Consider the following 18989-nt stretch of genomic DNA (forward strand, 5'->3'; position numbering starts at 1 on the left):
TTCATACAGAGCTATTTTTGATAGCGTGTGTAACAGACCCGAATGTATCCATTGGCATTTATGCCCACACGGATCGTATCGCCGAATGCAGATCAGTACACATCCGTGTTACTAAAGCTGGTCTCATTTTTGCCGTCCATTGAGGTCACTGGAACCGTAACTGATTTCGAAAAAGCTCTGATTAATGCATGCCGTTCCGTGTTTCCTCGGGCTACGCACCATGGTTGCCTGTTCCACTACAAGCAGGAAAATTTTTAATTGGTCAGATTTAGTCAACAACTGTGCAAAATTCAGGCATGAATGGCTTAGCCTACATTTTGGGCACCACGCTTAAAACTTATATGACAACCCGTAACGTGGGTAGATCACCTTATAACGGTGCGTTACGGTGTAAGATCTACCATATCAAGTTTTGATCTTGCTATTTTCCAGTCTGGTTTATTTAAATGCAGGAACATTCCAGGATCGAGATTTGGTGAACTTTTTTTACACTATTTACCAATTTATTGTTTTACTCTATTCATTTTTCGCTGCTAATATACCGTTTGTTTCAGAGGGATGGAGGTAAATTTAACTTATATATAAATAACAATCAACAAAAATACAACAGTGGAGAACGTATCACAATTAAATACTATTTTCTATTTCAGATTTGCAAGCAGGCACCCAGCGATCAAAACGGCGAAGTATTTCTTTCTTTAGAAAGGTCAAGATTACCGTACGATTCAGTGACTAGTAGACCACGTTTTCCGCGTCGATTTATTCGTTTCGAGTATCATAATTTCGTTTTTTGGTTCATTACATCTTTAACTTACATTACGCGTTGCAAACATTCGCGGGTAATAAATATGTACAACGTTTTTTTTTATCCGCAATCTTATTAACACGGAAACGCGAAAAAAAATTAATACAAGAACATACCTACACACTCAGTTGAGCTCGGCTAATTTCCATTCTTTTGCCGAGATTTGCACAGCCGAGCGCTCGGCAATCGCAATTTAACTGAGATATCAGCAAAATGTCAAGTTTATTCATAGCAGCACTCATGGGTGCCGCTATCATCAAACATTAAACGTCAAGCGTTTAACCGAGATTTCAGCAAGTGAGCTTTAACCGAGATTCGCACAGCCGATCTCGGCATTCTGTTTTAAGTGTGTAGATGAAACTCAAAAGCAACGATTTTAGTCATTCAGTTGTCCAGTTTTCCCGTAAAGCTACACACTTAAAACAGAATGCCGAGATCGGCTGTGCGAATCTCGGTTAAAGTTCACTTGCTGAAATCTCGGTTAAACGCTTGACGTTTAATGTTTGATGATAGCGGCACCCATGAGTGCTGCTATGAATAAACTTGACATTTTGCTGATATCTCAGTTAAATTGCGATTGCCGAGCGCTCGGCTGTGCAAATCTCGGCAAAAGAATGGAAATTAGCCGAGCTCAACTGAGTGTGTACGGCGCGGGTTTTGGTTTTTCGGCATTGGCAGTAATATGTAATATGTCTATTCCTTTTCTTCTTGATTTAGGAGCCGCTGTGAATACCATCAACGGGAACATTTATCGGACAATAATGAACAATGTTCAATCTCGTGCAGCCATCTTCGACGTAAAACAGGTTCAGATAAGATATTGAAAGCATACATGACCAACAACAACGTTAACGTTCTAGCTACCTTCGTAGCCGAGCTTAAAATTAATACTGACGATCGACCTGCGATGCTGGAGAAGTTTTATGCTGTAGATCAGGCCGCGTCGCTTTTTAGCAGGAGTACCTCAATTAGATATAGTGTACTGCAAGTAGGGTTGGGTGTGCCAATCATGAATGGTATTCATAGGTTAATTCGTATTTTGGACAGGCTGAGGACAACGTTGGAAAAATCGTCCCCTAGCTTCCTTAGAAAACAATTGATTGTTTTGCAAAGTTACTAATACGCTTATAATATGATTGTACTTTGCGTTCCTGGTGACAAAAACCTTAACGAAAGCATTTTAAGCTCTGAGAAAATCAAAATTTCCAATCACCTGTTAGAATTGCATTTTGGACACCGAATATATGTTTTGGACACCCTGAAGTAGGGGAGACTGAGGAGACTTGATCCCTGGGGAGGGTGTCCGGCCATTTGGTCGAACGCCGTTTGGCCGAATGCCGTTTGGCCGAATGGCCGTTTGGCCGAATGCCGTTTGGCCGAATTATGTTCAAAAGAATTCAAAGGAAGTTTTTGGCATTCCAACTACCAATATGATCATCAGAAATATTTCCTTCTTTTAATCATAGGCTATTCTTTCTAAGTTTTGACATTCAGGGATGAGTTGGCGTTGAACCTGTCAATATTTTATCAAAAATTTTTCCTTCTTTGAATCATAGGCTGTTCTTTCGAGTTATACTTATGCGAGGAATAGTGACATGGTCACTTAAGTTCATCATTTATTTTCGGCCAAACGGCATTCGGCCAAATGTCATTCGGCCAAACGGCCCTTTCGGCCAAATGACCCGGAACCCCTGGGGAGACTTGTTCCCCTCATATTTTCTCGGAATCAAAAACAGTTTTCTTCTAGCATATTTTTTTCCAAAACAGCATCTGGACAGATGACAATGTTTTGGCTACAATTGATTTTAATTGTGTATTGCATTATTTTTCAATGGCTGATGGTTTGTTTTCAGTCCTTCAGAAATCTTTTAGGCGATTCCGAAAAATCTCAATAACTTTGTGAAAATTGAACCAAATCGTGTCAAAATTTCACAGCACATAGTATAAATAAAATACTATCAAACGTATTTATCCAAATAAGGTTATTATATAAATATTTCAATTAATGTAGCTTAGTGTATACAACAGTGACATGGGGAGACTTGATCCCTCGAGGATTACACACACATTATACATGTGAAAAATAAAATTCTATTTGGAAGCCTCTATTTACTCGGAATTCTAGTATATTCAATGATAAAACGTGTCAGATAATTATTATTTTATTACACACCTGAGGTGTGCGGACTGAAGGTTTGACAGCAGCCTGGCTGCTTTCAAACTGCAACCAGCTGAAAAATCATCATAGTATGCCCGGTTTCGTAGAAACCACAAAATGGAGGGGAAATTTATGAATGATGATGAGAGATGATGTGAAACACGACTAGAGAGAGTATGTTTGCTAAGAGTCCTATTTGTTCTTCCGTTTGTTTTTACCCAGGTTTAACTTTATAACTAAGCCTAGTTTAATGGTTATCGTCGGCCCATACATGCTTAGGTGCACTTTAAAGCCCATAGACAAAACGCACTGGTAGGACCAGGTAGAACCATGTATAACTAAATACTTGTTAACTGGCTTCCTCCTTCGTGAATTTTTGTCTATACAAAATTGGTCGGAGTCTTTGGCTAGAACCCTTCTTCCACCTGAGAATCTATGTAGTTTATTGACAGGCCCTTTTTTACATGATACTCTACGTGGCTTCTCAAATGTTTGCAACCTCACATTTGCTATAATTTCCATGTGATAAATTCAAACATCCACATCTGAGAAAACAGTTATATTTTCCGATAAGAGGGAGCTAACCGAGACATCTGTATATTTCTAAATAAAACACAATTTTGATTCTTCATTCTTATAAAGTGTTGTATTAAGATCTTATTAATTTAAACAAGAATACATTCTATGCCACCATACTACGGCTGTCATGTCTTGTTTTCCTGGTCTTCCAAATCCTTTCAGCCTCCAACCTCTGTTGAACTACCAACATTGTTGCACTTCTTTTCAGCGCTGGACAGTGATCAGTAAAATTTGGCGATAATTTTAGTAGGCTTGCACGGTAGGTCACAGGTTCCGTTGATTCCGACCTGATCTGCGTAAAATTCTCGTCCAACTGAATGAAGTACATGAACAGCTTCTGGGTGGGAAAAATAGGAGAATCTTCAGATTTCTTCATCATTAATGTTGTATAACGTGCGATGTCTGGGTTGAATGGCGTTGAAGTTTTACATTTTTGAAGGCAGTCATCACAGATTTCCTTGTTTTTGGCTAACTTCGTAACCAGTTTTGTACAGCGGTGGAAGAGTACATTTAATTTAGCTCTATCTGCCGACCTCATGATTTGACTGGCTGAACTTAAAGTTTGACGCGAACTGCTTGATTGCTCACCATTCACTATAAGAAAAGAAGGAAATGATGAATTATACATAATTCAGATAGTTATGTCACAGACAAAGTTATGTAGTTATAGAAGGTGTAAATTACCCTGAGCTTCTGACATCGAATCTACTCGAACACGCTTTGGTAAAGTTGGTCCATCTGCTTCGACCGGCCTCGGTCGCTTTCTGATCAGATCCTCCAACGATAAAAGATACTCCCTCTCATCAATGTCGTACGAGCTATTGTTCGGGACATGCATGAATTGTGAAAGAGTAATAGATCTTAAATGTTGTTTCATTTGCAGTGCTGTTGGACGTTTCTGTTTGTATCTAATGACCGAGAATAAGTTCTCCAGGCAGTCTTGTACAAATCGTGATGTATACAGTACAGTATACTCCAGGGATTCAAAAAAGTAGTTTTGGAGCCTGAGAATTGCATTCGAACTCATTACGGCCGCCGTTTGCCATGGCTTCCAATGGCCTTTTTCTCCCACTTTTATATCACTCATTAGCTTCGCAAAAAAATTTATGTGGTCTATTGACGCTTGATAATTATTTTCGGCTGGTTTCAACGCTTCTGAATCGTCACGAGAATTCATTATTTCGTACCACCTGGCAAGATCTGTTATGTAAGCAGCGGTTGTTTTCAAGCACATTCGATTTGTTTTCTCTGCAACTACACAGAGTGCTGCTGCAACAGAGTAGTTGCAGTATTTGGTTGCGTTTGATACTTTCATTTTATCAACATTTGAAAGCGGTTTATTCTGGAAATCCACGTCGGCTTGAGACAAACGACAAACAAGCTTCGATGACTCATCTCGCGCTTCATCATCTTCAACCAATGCACGCAAATGATCGCGATCAACTATGTTTGATGTTAGTCTTCTTTTTTGAACGTACCAATCGGGAAGTATAATGATTTTGTTGGAAATCCAGCCATGTACTGAGTTTTTGAAAACATGAACAGGATCTGCAATGAATTCCAAACGACGATCAGGATCACATGGGTGTTCAATAGATAAGTTATCGCGCAGCGTGGTTTTCACAGCATGTACTCCAAATTCTTTCCACATAGTTTTGTTGGCGCTTCCGCAGTCCGAAGTGACAAAGTGTACTCGAAGGCCACGTTCTTCTGCTTTAACGATTATATCCATGACAATAGGTTTCAGGCATCCTTCCGGAATTGAATTACCCGTAAACTCGAAAGCTACTGTCTGCTTCCATCTATGAGAGACTCCACCAAGCATGAACACCAACCCTTTCGTAGCAAGAGCTTCTGAAGGCGGTAAAGTAGGACAGCCATACCACTTTTTATTGTTGGGACACAGTTCCTTCGCCTCGTCAATGCTCATTTCGTCTAAGAATAGGCCACAGTCTTTTGCATCATCGGGTAAAGCAGACATTTTGCTTTCAAGCAGTCGTAATATTTCATCAAGAACCCCTGTTAAATTAAAAAAAAAATAGTTTTATTATTCTGTTAAGCAATGTTATATGTGCTTTTATATTACCTGTATCGAATGGAACATCTTGAATATGTTCAAGAAGTGTCCGAGTCGAGGGAAGAGGCTGATGGTATTTTCGAAGAAAATCGTAGCCTTTTCCACAGGCGAATCTGGTCTGCAAGCCTCTGAGCAATGTGGGGGTCGTCCATTCTTTTACTTTCTTAACGTGGCCTAATGCAAGCTTCATTTGGTCTTCGTTGAAAATTTTTCTGAGGCGCTTTGGGGCCTTCCAATGCTTTGCAAGTTTAAGGTACTTCTTTTTCCAATGTAAAGCCCTTCGCCGCCATTTTGATTTTAACCTACTATAGTGAAATTATGTTATCTTATAGATTTGTTCTTGGATTTGTTATCTTAAATGAGTTTAACGTACTTTTCGTTGATTGCACTGCGATTCGCTTGCTTGCAGGTTTCGAATTTGCTGCAGGGATGTTGATCAGAACCGGCATTGGAGTTTTTATGGACGAAAGCGGCATAGTTGTGGTCATGCAGAGATGGAGAGAGATAAAGCGGTAGCATTCCTGTCGTAGTAACAGGTTTCTTTTCTGGTTGCGTTTTGATTGTCGGAACTGCGTTAGAAAGCTTGACACGATTACCCAATCGATTTGTCTTGAAAGACGAAGTTTCATCGAAATGATCCTTAAAGAAATGACATATATTTTACAGCACTTTATGCGCTAATTGATTTTATACTTACACTACAAACGCGAGAACCTGGTCGAATAGTTTTGTCACTGCCACAGAAATCTGTCCACTTCCTCTTAAGGTTCGGGTCCTCAGGAAAGCGGTAGAAACTCACAGTATTATCCTTTCGGCTATTTTTATTACACTCCTTCACAGTACAATACATTATAAGACGACGAATGATGATTATTGTTATAATTAAGAGAGCTGCACTGAGTTTTGTATTTAATTCTAAATTAGAAGCGAAAAAAAGGTTATGGATTTCAGATTGAACCGAACTAGTTACGTTCTGTTACGTTAGATGACTTCGACAGCTTGTATACAACATCAGTTTTGTTTACTACGATCGTTGGTTTCCAGAGAAACGATCAACGGAGGGGAAAGGTGGCACTCAAAGAAAATTGAAAATCCAACCATGTCGATTTTGAAGATACAAACTGATTGAGTCCGCACTCCTCAGTTACACACCATTAAAAGGGGGATCAAGTCTCCCCATTTTTAAATTACGGCATATCCTTAACAATTAACAAAGGAAATCTTATATTTTCAAATACACCATAATCATCAAAAATGTAAGAAAACTTGAAATGAAAATGAACAGGAAGCTTGTGGAGTTATTTTCCCTTTAATTAAACATGTGCTCAAAAGGGGATCAATTGTGACCCATTTTTGAAAAATACATCATAAGACATGCCTCCATAAAAACACAGTTTTGAAAACTTTAACAATAATTTAAAGTCCTTCTGTTGTGTATAAACTTGCAATAGATGTTGACCTGCCATTCTGTACGAAAAACGGATCTAGTTTTGTGTTTATCTTAATGTTACAGGCAAATTAAGAAAAAGGGATCAAGTCTCCCCTATATATAATTTGGACAGGGCAATTATCTCAATGTTAAGCCATTAATACTGCTAAATCATGGAAGTAGCATGAATTAACAAATATTTTCTTGCAAATAATCAAATTTCTCGCGTAACAGGCATCTATTTTGATAACTATTACATTTTTAGTTAAAATCGAGAAAATATCGCCAGACCCACAGAATACGCCTCCAAGTATGCAATCGCACAGCATCCCCATGTAGTTCGTCGGATGACCAAAATATATTTACAGTAGAAAACTTGTAATGTATTTTGGACACCATCTATTTTAGGCGTTCTAGATGAACGTTAAGAGATTGGCTGCCTAATGTTTCTTAATTGAACATTTTTCTTTGCATTAAGGCTTTGAAATTTCTTACAATTATTATTTCAACGATTCTGAGGTGAATATTGTATGTGACTGTGAAGTGTATGTCGTCTTGCATATCTGTGCATTTGAGGGGTTTTAGTGAAACAATTTACATTTTCGATAATTTTGAAGAAAATTCTTAATTGTTAAGCGTTTTTTCAACGTAAGGCATCAGAATAGGGTCTGTTTGATCCAATAATCGATATTGAGAAGTATCTATTTTTATTAGCTCTCCGGAACAAGGCATACATCGCCGTGCATGTCCAAATTATATTTTTTTACCCTATGGTATCCTGTCCGCTTCCTGGAGAGATTTTCTCAACTTCGGGAGCTGAAGAGTTCCCTAAATTGAACATCCCGCCAGTTTCTCTGGCGTACGATAAGGGCAAACCTCCATCTCGAAATATTTATACAAACATTCCAGCAGCGTTCAAACAAGAAGCCAAACGTAGGTTGGACTAACTCCTATCTGCAGGGATTATTGAACCGGTCACCGATAGCATGGACAAATCATTTTGTTCTTCCTTGCTTGTCGTTCCGAAAGGAAAGGATGATACAAGGTTTGTTTTGATAACAGATACTATTAGTACAAATCTTAGTTATTTTCCTTCGTTTTATTAGATTGGTTGTGGATTTACGGGGTCCGAATAAGAACATTATTAGAACTCCCTTCAAGATGCCAACTCTGGAAGCAATTTTGGCTAAGCTACACGGTGCAACGTACTTTCCAACGCTAGACCTATCAAGTGCATTTTCCCATGTCGTTCTGGACGAGGGATCTCGTCATCTTACCAACTTCTTCGCTGGCGACGGGACCTCCAGATTCAAAAGGCTTCCGTTTGGTCTGTCCAACGCCCCTGACATTTTCCAAGAAGTCTGCCAAACAGTAGTTCTCTCGGGTTGCGAGGGAGTGGTAAATTACTTGGACGACTTTCTGATCTTTGGACGCACCAAGAAAGAACATGATGAGAACTTAGAGCAGAGGCGGTAATGTTTTCTCCTTAGCAATTTCCATTCCTGTTATGTTAATCTCTCACAATTAATTAGGTACTTCGTCGTCTTCGCGAGCACAAATGTAGGCCTAAACAATGAAAAGTGCTTGATGGGGTTCGGTCCCACGGAATATAAAATGCTTTTGGTACAAGTTTTGATATACCTATATATATTTTTTTAACATTTGGTTTATTCAATATTTTTCAAATTATTAAATTATAACGGTAAATTACTCTAAACTGGTATTATCTTCCACAGAATTTTCAGGGAACTTCTGGAGGAATGCATAGGGAACTCCTGGAAGAATTTTGAATTCCTGGAACTCCGTGGAACTCCCGGATGAATTCCGAGGTAAATCCTGAAGGAATTCGCGGAGAACTCCGGGAAGAATTTCCTGAGAGCTCCTAGAGAGATTTCCTGGGAACTCCTGGAAATTTCCCGAAAAACTACTGGAGAAATTCCCTTGAAGATACTGGATCAATGGATTCCTGGTAAGGCCTTCATGAATTTCTTGAGAAATCCTGGATGAATTCCCGGGTAACTTGTGGATGAATTTTTATGAAACCTTTGGACGTTTTCCTAACAAACTCCTGGGAGGAATTTACAGTGATCTGATGGAGATATTTCCAGGAAATCCTGGAAAGCATCCGAGCATCGTTTTCACCCTTTGATAATACATTCCTCGGCACCTTGAATTGGAGTTACCCTGTTTCGTGGATTCTTATCACCAGATCAAGAGATCTGTATCCGTAGTATTGAATAGTTGGCAGCTAAATGGTAATAATCACCGACGCGTGATATAATTATTTTATTGCAAGGGCAGCATGCATGAATTTTCTAGGGTTACCGATGTGTAATGTATGTATGTACTATGTTTTCAATAAGCTCCTGGACTGCACGTAATCAAATGTACCACATCTTCGTGTTTCTAATCTCATTATTTTATTATTTTCCAGACATCATTCTTGCAACTTTATAATGGAATAGAAAATGAGAAAAGATATGTCTCATATTCTAAAGCAAAGATCAATGTGGGAGTTCTGGTTGCTCCTGCTTTGATGAGATAAATAGATTTTCTTCTTGATTGACCCAAACCTAAAACTGCGCCTTAACCTGAGAGAAACGAATCTAACCTTACCATCGCCGGAGCAACAAGTTCAATCAGTATGATTATCATCACGCAAATCCAATTACAAATAAAATGCGCTTACCACTCTGCCATCCGTTCGTTCCTTGTTTGCTGTCCCAACTTCAGCAAGTTAAACAGGGTCAACCTTTGGTGGAACTCATATACCCGTACGTTGTTTACCAGGCAACCACCCACACTGCTCATTATTTTATTATGTTTCAACCTGACACTAAACTGGCAAAGATCTTCACCGCCGTACCACTGATGTTCCAGGGTGATGACAACCTCGGCGAGGGAAAAGTCATCCGTGGAGTCATTGTATTATTTTTTCCGAGTTGTTCGTCAAGAGAACTTGAGTTTTGGAATATAGTATGGCAATTTAGTGAAATATGTCTTAAGCGTGAAGTTTGTTGCGTAAATTACTTAAAGTTGTAGTAACAGTCTTGAATCATCGAATTGTTAACGTCACATTTACAATCGTGGACACCACCATCAAATTGTTTGGCTTTTCGTCTGGATGTTTGTCGAATTCAATTCCCCTTGGCAGTAGCACACTTGACGGGAGTTTAAACCCTTATTTGGACTCCTCTTCGGGCCTTGAGTGATGCATTGCAGTATTGCTTCAATCGCGCACTCAAACGAAGAACAGCTCACCAACTACGAGAGAAGGACGCATACTATCGATTGTTTCAGGTCTGATTAGATGGCATTCCAGTGATAAAATATAGGCACCTTGAGCTCAACTAGAAATCGTTCGGAGCGCTCATCCAAACACATCCCGACGACGTCGACTACGGTTGCAATTCTTCCATCTCTCAACACAGCGAAACAATGTTGAAGCGCTTTATGGAAGTCTAATCTGTTGAATTGAATGGTGAATAGATTCACCGATCAATTGGTAATTTATTCACTTGGGAAGCAACACGAGATGTGCCTCGAGCGAGCGTGAATGATGACAGGCAATAAAATGGGCCGCAGGCGCAGAGCAGGCCGCTTCGAAAGGAGTCCACACACAACATCCATGGGACGACTCGACGAGTGTGCGGGGGAGGTTCGACACGAAGCTTACTTGACAATTGCACCTCGCCACAGCCGAAGCCGATCACACCGCGCCACGCTGAGACTTATAGCCCGCTGTCGCGAATTTTTTGCATTCCCATCGATCTTTTGCTCCAGTTACGAAATGAATTCAATAAATAAATGAAAAACTGTCCACTTTGAGGTGGTGCCGAACCATGAATCGAGGGCCCGTTGTTGACGGCAGGCACCACCCGAACGAGGCGAGGCGGCGCGGCGATGACAATTGGTGAATGAAGTAATTTGCATATTCGTTCTTTATTTATGCTCACTGTGATTTTGGGATCATAAATCGGATTTTGTTTCTGGTTTACTGTTCCATTCATCGTGCTCTGTCGGGAACTCTTCGCGTTTATTGCCATGTTGTAATGCAAATCAAAGAAAACTATTTTATTGGTTCGTAAATTATTAGTACTTTGTCATATAGGTAGGATTGCAATGAGGAATGTAATGAAGCATTATGCGTAATTATGGTAAAAACTAGAACCACAGACGTAACACTGACGAAATTTCCATCGCCCACGGTTTAGCGATAAATTTAAATCTCCGATGTTGTTTGTTACTTTCACAACCAGACAGAGGCGCGCGAATCGTTTTTGTTCGCGTTTGACGTTACCCACTAGCGCCTACTGTTGACGAAATTGCAAAGCATAGTGCTTTGCGCAATATCGTCGCCAGCAGGTGCTAGTGTTTAAGGGATGACGGTAAAGCACTGTAGAGTTTACTGGCAGTAACGAGCCTGGATAAAACAAAGAGGAGAAACGTCAAAATTGGAACAGTCGATCTAGTGGTTATCCCCATAGTTCCAATCGAGCAGGAGACCTGTCAAAACAACAAGGATTCTCCACTTTGGTATAGGCTCAGTGTACCAGTTATGGCTATAGTACCTCAAATTCGCCATAGTTGATTGTCAACAAGGGGCGTGCAACTCTAAACTTTCTAGTAATATTACTTTTTGTCTCACGATAGTATTGCTTAGTATTTCTAGTATCGCCAATAGATTTAGATCGAAGCAGCTGTTGCTATCGTGGTTGTTATGCACATCCTACTAGCTCTGCTTCCCAAAACAAATTGTCAGCCTAGCTGTCAGCCGCTTCGTTACCACTTGGTCAGTATTGATATGTTTCGGTTAAAATGTAATATATTATGGTAAGTAACAGGCATACAATGGGAAGCCGATGTAATAATTTATTTCAATAATTATATAATTCATCTTCTAGCCGCTGATCTTATACTCTGGGAGCCGAAACGATACATTCGGAGGACGGATTTTATACAGTTTTTCGCTCAAACAGGATCAATAATTCAATCGCGTTCCGGAAGTATGCAATTGTCGAAAGAGAATCCAGTGACTAGAAATATCTGAAATGCCTTTGTCCCCAACGTGGTTCCACGATCAACACTCCCATCGAACGTGATCCAGATAAAAAAAAAAACAGCGTGACGTAATTGATCCAGAAGCTGTTGAGGTAAACCTATCAACTACGGAGGCACGGAGAAGCCATTTTTGAGAAATGTGGAGGAAAATAAACTATCAAATTGCTCAATTTAGTTTTTTGTACTTTACTCTAATTGAATTATGCAAAACTAGAACGACTGAAAATTTGACTTATGTGATTTTGAGTAAATCTAAGATTTTGTTAAAACACATCCTCATTAATCCTATATACTAATCCGTCCTGTACAGTGGACATTCGGAAACCAAGAGTGTAGCGATCATCTTGAGTAGAAAGCGTATTCTTGAATCCGCCGCTCAATCTCGTGTAGAGAGCAACAACGGACAAAATCTGTGTTACAATCGCTATTATAAGCTAAAGCTTATCAATTAACCATCAGCAGCAATCATTGAAAATTACCAGTTGGTTTTCAAGATGTGGACTCTATAAAACGAGAGATGGTGTCTGTGTCCCACAAGATTCTACGTCCCAGGTCCTTTGAACACAATTCAATTTTTATACATATTCCAGACACGGTGACGTTTGTTTCACTTTGCACTTCATCCCAGCCAGCTGCTTGCTTGGATGCAGATTTTAGGATAGTATTTTCTAGTATTTCTTAGTATTAAAGTATACCAGAAGAAGTTTAGAGTTGCAGGCCCCTTGATTGTCAATCTTTAACGATGCAAATCATCAAAAAAAAAATATGTGAACAATGGATCACGTTCATAAACGATGACTGCACTCATTTAAAGTTCACATTTTGCTCAAATTATGATAGAAATAAATAATTTTCCTTAAAATTTCGGCTTCCTTGCACCCTATTTCGCCATAGTGTACCAGTTATGGCAAATCCCATAAGGAATGCATGTAAATAGTGCGAAGTGGAACCGAAATTAAAAAGTATGTCCATAACTCGTACAGGGTTCCTATCATTGGCACACGCCGTAATAAATAGTAAAAGTGGGTTTAACTCAGATTTTATATTTTTCCTGTAAAGTATGAAAACAAATCTATCATTTGACATATCGACGACATTTGTCGGTCTTCTTCTTATTTTTGTAGAAGTAGTTTTTCTTAGGTAGTGCGATAACTGGTACAGGCACCCTACTCGAGACACTTTAACTGGCAGCATTCTTAAACTTTTTCTTCCCCATCTCAGTTCGGAATTTGATCAGAAACAGGTTACCTGCAGGTTAAATGCAGGTTGCCTGGACGACTACTGTTGACTACACGCAAAACAAGAAAAGCTACCAAAAATTGAGATATGCCTTTTCTACCAATTTATGTATTATATTAAAAACGTACAGTAAATGTGATAAATCATAATCCATTCGTTGTATTGAGATGCGCTACATGGTTTCACAGGTTCCATACCACTACACACAAACACCTCTATTCAAACCCGAGAAGTTGAACCGGGTTGCGTCTAAAATTTACTTTCGCTTCGCTGCTGAGCTTCGCGTCCTATTGTCTACTAGGAATTTTCCACTTGCAAACAGTACACTGCTGGATGCGGGCTTTTCAGTGCACCATGGGTCTAGAGTCGCATTTACGAAGACAAAAATGCTTCTGCTAACTTCCGTCATTTTTTTTTTGTATTAGGCGGTTACAAATATTTATTTCACTTTTCGTCCCACCACTTTTTGGCGGGTTGAGGGGGGGGGATAAAAATAATAAAGCATTTGATATGAAAAATATTTAAAACTCACCGGATTTGTTAAAGAATTTTCACTAAAGCCCGATATTTCGATAAATATTTTTTTTATCTGCCCCCTCAAAATGCATAATCCAAAAAAATTTTGAAAGGGGGGGGGGAGACAACAAGTCAAAATTAAATTTGTATCAGCCTTATTGTAAAATGAGTACGGTCACTCTGGTGTGACTTATCCAAAAATCTGCCGATTAATTATTCTCTATACAATTTCAAAATGTTCTACACAGCTGTAGCAAATTTGCACAAAAAAAACATCCAAATGATTAAAACTTTTCGAAAAGTTTTCAATAAATTGCACCGTAATCCGGGGTCAAATTGATCACTTTAAAACAACTTTTGCGGATAACATCAGTGCCTGTTCAAATATTGCCAAAAGAATTTCTGTAAGACCAGTACCCAGCGGGTCTCCATGGAACCATGTGACAGAATTTTGTTCAACTTTTTTTTCCCTTTGGACATATTTTAGTCGAGTCCAACGGTACATGAAGACCAATACATTAGTCTCAAACTTTCAAAATTTAATTTAATTCGATTCGCTTAATCCTAAGGTACAGTACATTTAATTAATGGAAGTCAAATTTGATACATTTAATTAATGGAAGTACATTTGATAAATGGAAGTCAAATAATGAGTATTCTACTCGAAGGGCTTTAATTTCGTGTAGTGTTAATCAATCAAGCCCAAATTTGTACCAATTATATCTAATTCATTGAGGAACAAGTAATCAAAATTTAAATAGTTTTAGTGGACTTAGTAAAAGGTTACATCTTGCTAAAAATGTTTTAGGCAATTTATAAAACTTTTGTATATACATACCACTAGGCAGCGCTAGAGGTCAAGCAAATTTTAAATTTCATATATCTCAGAACTCTGGTTACTTACAAAGTAGGTGTCTTCGACAATGTTGTTTGGTAGGTCAAGGGCTTACAGTTAGTGGTCCACTTTTTTTCAAAATTTCGCCACTAGGAAGCGCTAGTTACACATTTTCAAAATTATGCAAATGAATGATTTTTTTTCGTAAAGTTATCAAAAAACTGTAATTTTGTTTTCTTTGGACGTATTAAAGTCAAGTCAAAGGTTTTTCAAAGAGTTATGTATTAGTCATAAATGTGCGAAATTTCATTTCATTCGATTCACTTAATTATGAGATATAGCAGTTTAACGAAGAACACTCAAATGTGAACTAACTTTATGTAAAACTATCCAATCGAGCTCAAATTTGTATCATTTATAGCTTATTAGTTGTCCAATTAGCAGATAAAATTTAAGATTTTTCCCTACACTTTATAAAAAGTTACAGCTTGCTGAATATTTTCAAGATAATAAGTAAAAGTTGCATGCTTCTACTAATTTGCAACTACCGCCGTCTACTGGCAGAATCTTGAACTAATCAGCTAATCAACTGAAAGGCCTTAATAAACCAAACAACATTGCCGAAGAAATCAACTTTCTAAGTGATCAGATTCCTGAGATATAGGGGAGACTGAGCAGACTTGATCCCTTTTTCTTAATTTACATGAAACTTTAAGAAAAAACACAAAACTAGATCCGATTTCCGTACAAAATGGCAGGTAAACATCTATTGCAAGTTAATACACAACAGAAGGCCTTCAAATTATTGTTAAAGTTTTCAAAACTGTGTTTTTATGAAGGCATGTCTTATGATGTATTTTTCAAAAATGGGTGACACTTGATCCCCCTTTGAGCATATGATTTATTTAAAGGGAAAATAATTCCAGAGTCTTCCTATTCATTTTATTTTCGAGTTTTCTTGTATTTTCGATGAATATGGAGTGTTTTAAATTGAAGATTTCCTTCAATTTTTAAGGATATGCCGTATTTTCAAATTGGGGACACTTGATCCCCTTTTCTTGGTTTGTACTAAAGTTATAATTATCTTACACATTTTATCGTTGAATAGACTAGAATTTCGAGTAAATAGAGGCTTCCGAATAGAATTTTATTTTTCACATGTATAATGTGTGTGTAATCCTCGAGGGATCAAGTCTCCCCATGTCACTGTTGTGTATACTAAGCTGAATTAATTAAAATATGTTAACAACAACCTTATTTGGATAAATAAGTTTGAAAGTATTTTATTTGAACTGTCCCAAGTAACAATTTAAGTTTTATGCATTACTCAGAGGGTGTTTTAAAACAACGCGCATAAAACTCTGGTCAATGCATATTTATCTTCAAAACCTCCACCAAGAGGTTTTGGAGATCAAAATATGTCTAGTTGGCCCACCCTGGAGAGGATTGTGAAATGTATGTTTATACTCACAACCAAAGCATAAAGGTTACACGATCATTGCTTAGAAGACTATTTGAAAACCAAATACAAACTGTAAATAAAACGACACAGCTTTTGTGATAGCTATGATAATGCCGCTTTACCTAGATGAATGATTTTCTTGCTAGAAAATGATTTTATCGTAACTCTTTTGAATTTATAAATCTCATTCGACTTTGACGGATAAGCGTCTAGGAAAGAAAAAAAAAAGAGGTAAACAAAACTGCAAATTTTAGCGCAAGTGCTTCTTTTAACTTCGACGTGAAATATTTATCTCCCAGTGCTGAAGTTCCATGTGCAAAACAAGATTTATTGTGAAATGTACCTGAAAATATGTAAAATTCTTAGTGCCCCCTCGGAACTCGTTGAATTTGATATAAATTATGTATTACAAAAAAAAGCCGCCCGTACTCAAGTTTGTTAGGAAATATGGTATTTCTTATATACGTGTTGCAACAGTGTAAATTTGTGTTTTTTTTAGATCTTGCATACATATTTTCATCACCTATAGTTGGTTTATAAAGCAAAAACTCACTAAACAGTGCAAACCGTCATTGTAAAAAAATGTCGAAGAGGAGAAAGCAACATGGACGACCTTGAATCAAGATTTTTTCTGTAGTTATGTTGTTTTGCTTTTAAGAAATCCGAAAGAAGAGCAAATTGTTTCGATTTCGCATTTATGGATGCCATACTGTTCTTATAAATGCCAATTGCAGATCGCTTAGTTATTTTTCAGCTTTTATTCTAACCAAGCAGCATTTATCATTATTTTGACAGCTGGAGCGCAGTGTTTTCGTTTAAACCTAGGGTTCAACTGAGATTGTGCTGTTCTGTTGTATTTTTATTACCGTTTTTATTGATTTGAGCTGGTCGAAAGGACTGATCTGTAGAGCTACATAGCCTGTATTCCGCGATCGCCGAGAATGACTTCCTATAGGAAGTCTATAGCAGTTGACACGATTCACCGTCGTCCGTGTACCAAATTGGTTTGAGACGTTATCTGCTTGGTGTACTCCAATAGCAATTGCATCTACAGTTCTTGTACTGGATGTTTGATGGGGATGCCGGCGCAGACCACTCGACCGCCGGAAAAATGATCATCAAGAACACTTATCGGGATTATACTCGTAAAAATAATTAAAGTGGAAGCCGACTGCCCGTATAGATATGACGAAAGACGACATTGTTTCTACACCTGTGTGTTTCGATAGTTGTTAGCGGTGCTTCTCATTGAAAGGATGAAACACATATGAACGAGAATAATGCATTGCGTAAAGTTGTTCAGTATTATATGTGGGTGACCCTAATTTGCTCATTTTTTTCGCTTGAAAGGTGTTTTTTTTCTTCCGAATGTCAACATGTGTCTGTATTGAAAATAAAAGATGCAGAGGGAAGTATTTTATAATAGGGGGATTCACTTAACAGCGTAAACTGATTAAACTGATTAAACGTCGCGATCACCAAGGCAATCTTTGATGATTTCTTTCGCAAAATCATGAAACATTTCAAATAAGCAGAAAATCATGGTTTACGCAGCAATTTAATCTGTTTAGTGAGTACCCCTAATAACTATTTCCCAGGCCAAGTAGCAAGACATTTCTTTTTTTTTAATCCGTGTCGGGTATTTCCATCACTGCGACCAGTTTTTTGATCTATTGTGACATATGCCCCTGATAAGTTTTATTATAGCTATGTATATCAAGATGACGTACCACTATTGTGAGTGATCGCCATCGTTTGATTAATAGCATTAACCCAGCACGGTTCGACATTTCGAATGAACTGCACTACCGTACTGGGTGTTGTTCTCCAAATGTCAGAGGGTTCTAACAGCCCCTTGACGAAGAACTTACGTCTTGTTGTAAAGAGTGCCGGACAGTGGCACAGTAGATGTTCCGAGTCTTCTTTATCTGTGCCGCAAAAGCGACACATATCATCTTGAAGTTTTCCCATAAGCTTCAAGTGATATCGGCTCGGACAATGACCTGTTATAAGCCCAGTATATACGCTTAGATCTTTTTTGGAAAGATCCAGTATTTTACAAGTCTTAGAAACATTTGGAATAATAAATCGCCTTGCTTGTCTTGCTATACAAGTGTTTTTCCAATTGTTCGTCACTTTCGAATGTTCTCTTATTTTGAACTCCATTCGCAAAGCACAGGCAGATAGCCCACAAAAAGGTTCGGGCCCTATGAACTGAAGAGATGATCCAAGCCTTGCTAATTCATCGGCTCTTTCATTTCCATCAATTCCACAATGGCCAGGAACCCAATATAAGTTGACCTGATTACGACAGGACAGATCTTGAAGTGATTTAATGCACTCCCAAACATGTTTTGATGTACATACCGCTGACTTCAAAGCATTTAGTGCTGCTTGACTGTCAGACAATATGCATATATTTGAATGCCTATAGTTTCTTTGCAAACATATATTAGAGCATTCTAAAATTGCTTGAATTTCTGCCTGGAATACAGTTGGATACTTTCCCATGGGTATCGACAGGTTTATCCCTGGGCCAGTTACTCCTGCTCCCACTTTGTTGTTCAATTTTGAACCGTCTGTATAAAAAATAATCGATCCTGGTCGAAATTCTGGACCACCGACTCGCCACGAACTTCGATCAGGGTCATACACTTTAAACATACGGTCAAAATTGTACTTTTTCTCCATCCAGTCTTCGTTGTTCATAACTATGGAGTTTATGCCAAAAGTTTTTAGAATACTAAGATGCCCATTAAGGTCACCTTCCAAGAGGTTCGTAGATCTTTTGATTCTTAGAGCGCTCTTTTCAGCTTCAAATTGTATAA

The 18989-nt window shown here is 38.3% G+C and overlaps 1 protein-coding gene across 1 annotated transcript; it reads right to left on the bottom strand.

Moving 5' to 3' along the window:
- Nucleotides 1-3422: 3422 nt before the first annotated feature.
- On the bottom strand, nt 3423-6760 carry LOC134291322 (uncharacterized). The gene is made up of 2 exons (XM_062858918.1): nt 4227-6760; nt 3423-4136 (listed from the first exon to the last, which is right to left on the bottom strand). Exons 1-2 carry the CDS (start codon nt 5521-5523, stop codon nt 3646-3648), a joined length of 1788 nt encoding a protein of 595 aa, XP_062714902.1. The 5' UTR covers nt 5524-6760; the 3' UTR covers nt 3423-3645.
- Between the last annotated feature and the right edge of the window lie 12229 nt (nt 6761-18989).

This window comes from Aedes albopictus, chromosome 3 (genome assembly GCF_035046485.1).
Source record: "Aedes albopictus strain Foshan chromosome 3, AalbF5, whole genome shotgun sequence".
Taxonomy (NCBI): Eukaryota; Metazoa; Arthropoda; class Insecta; order Diptera; family Culicidae; genus Aedes; species Aedes albopictus.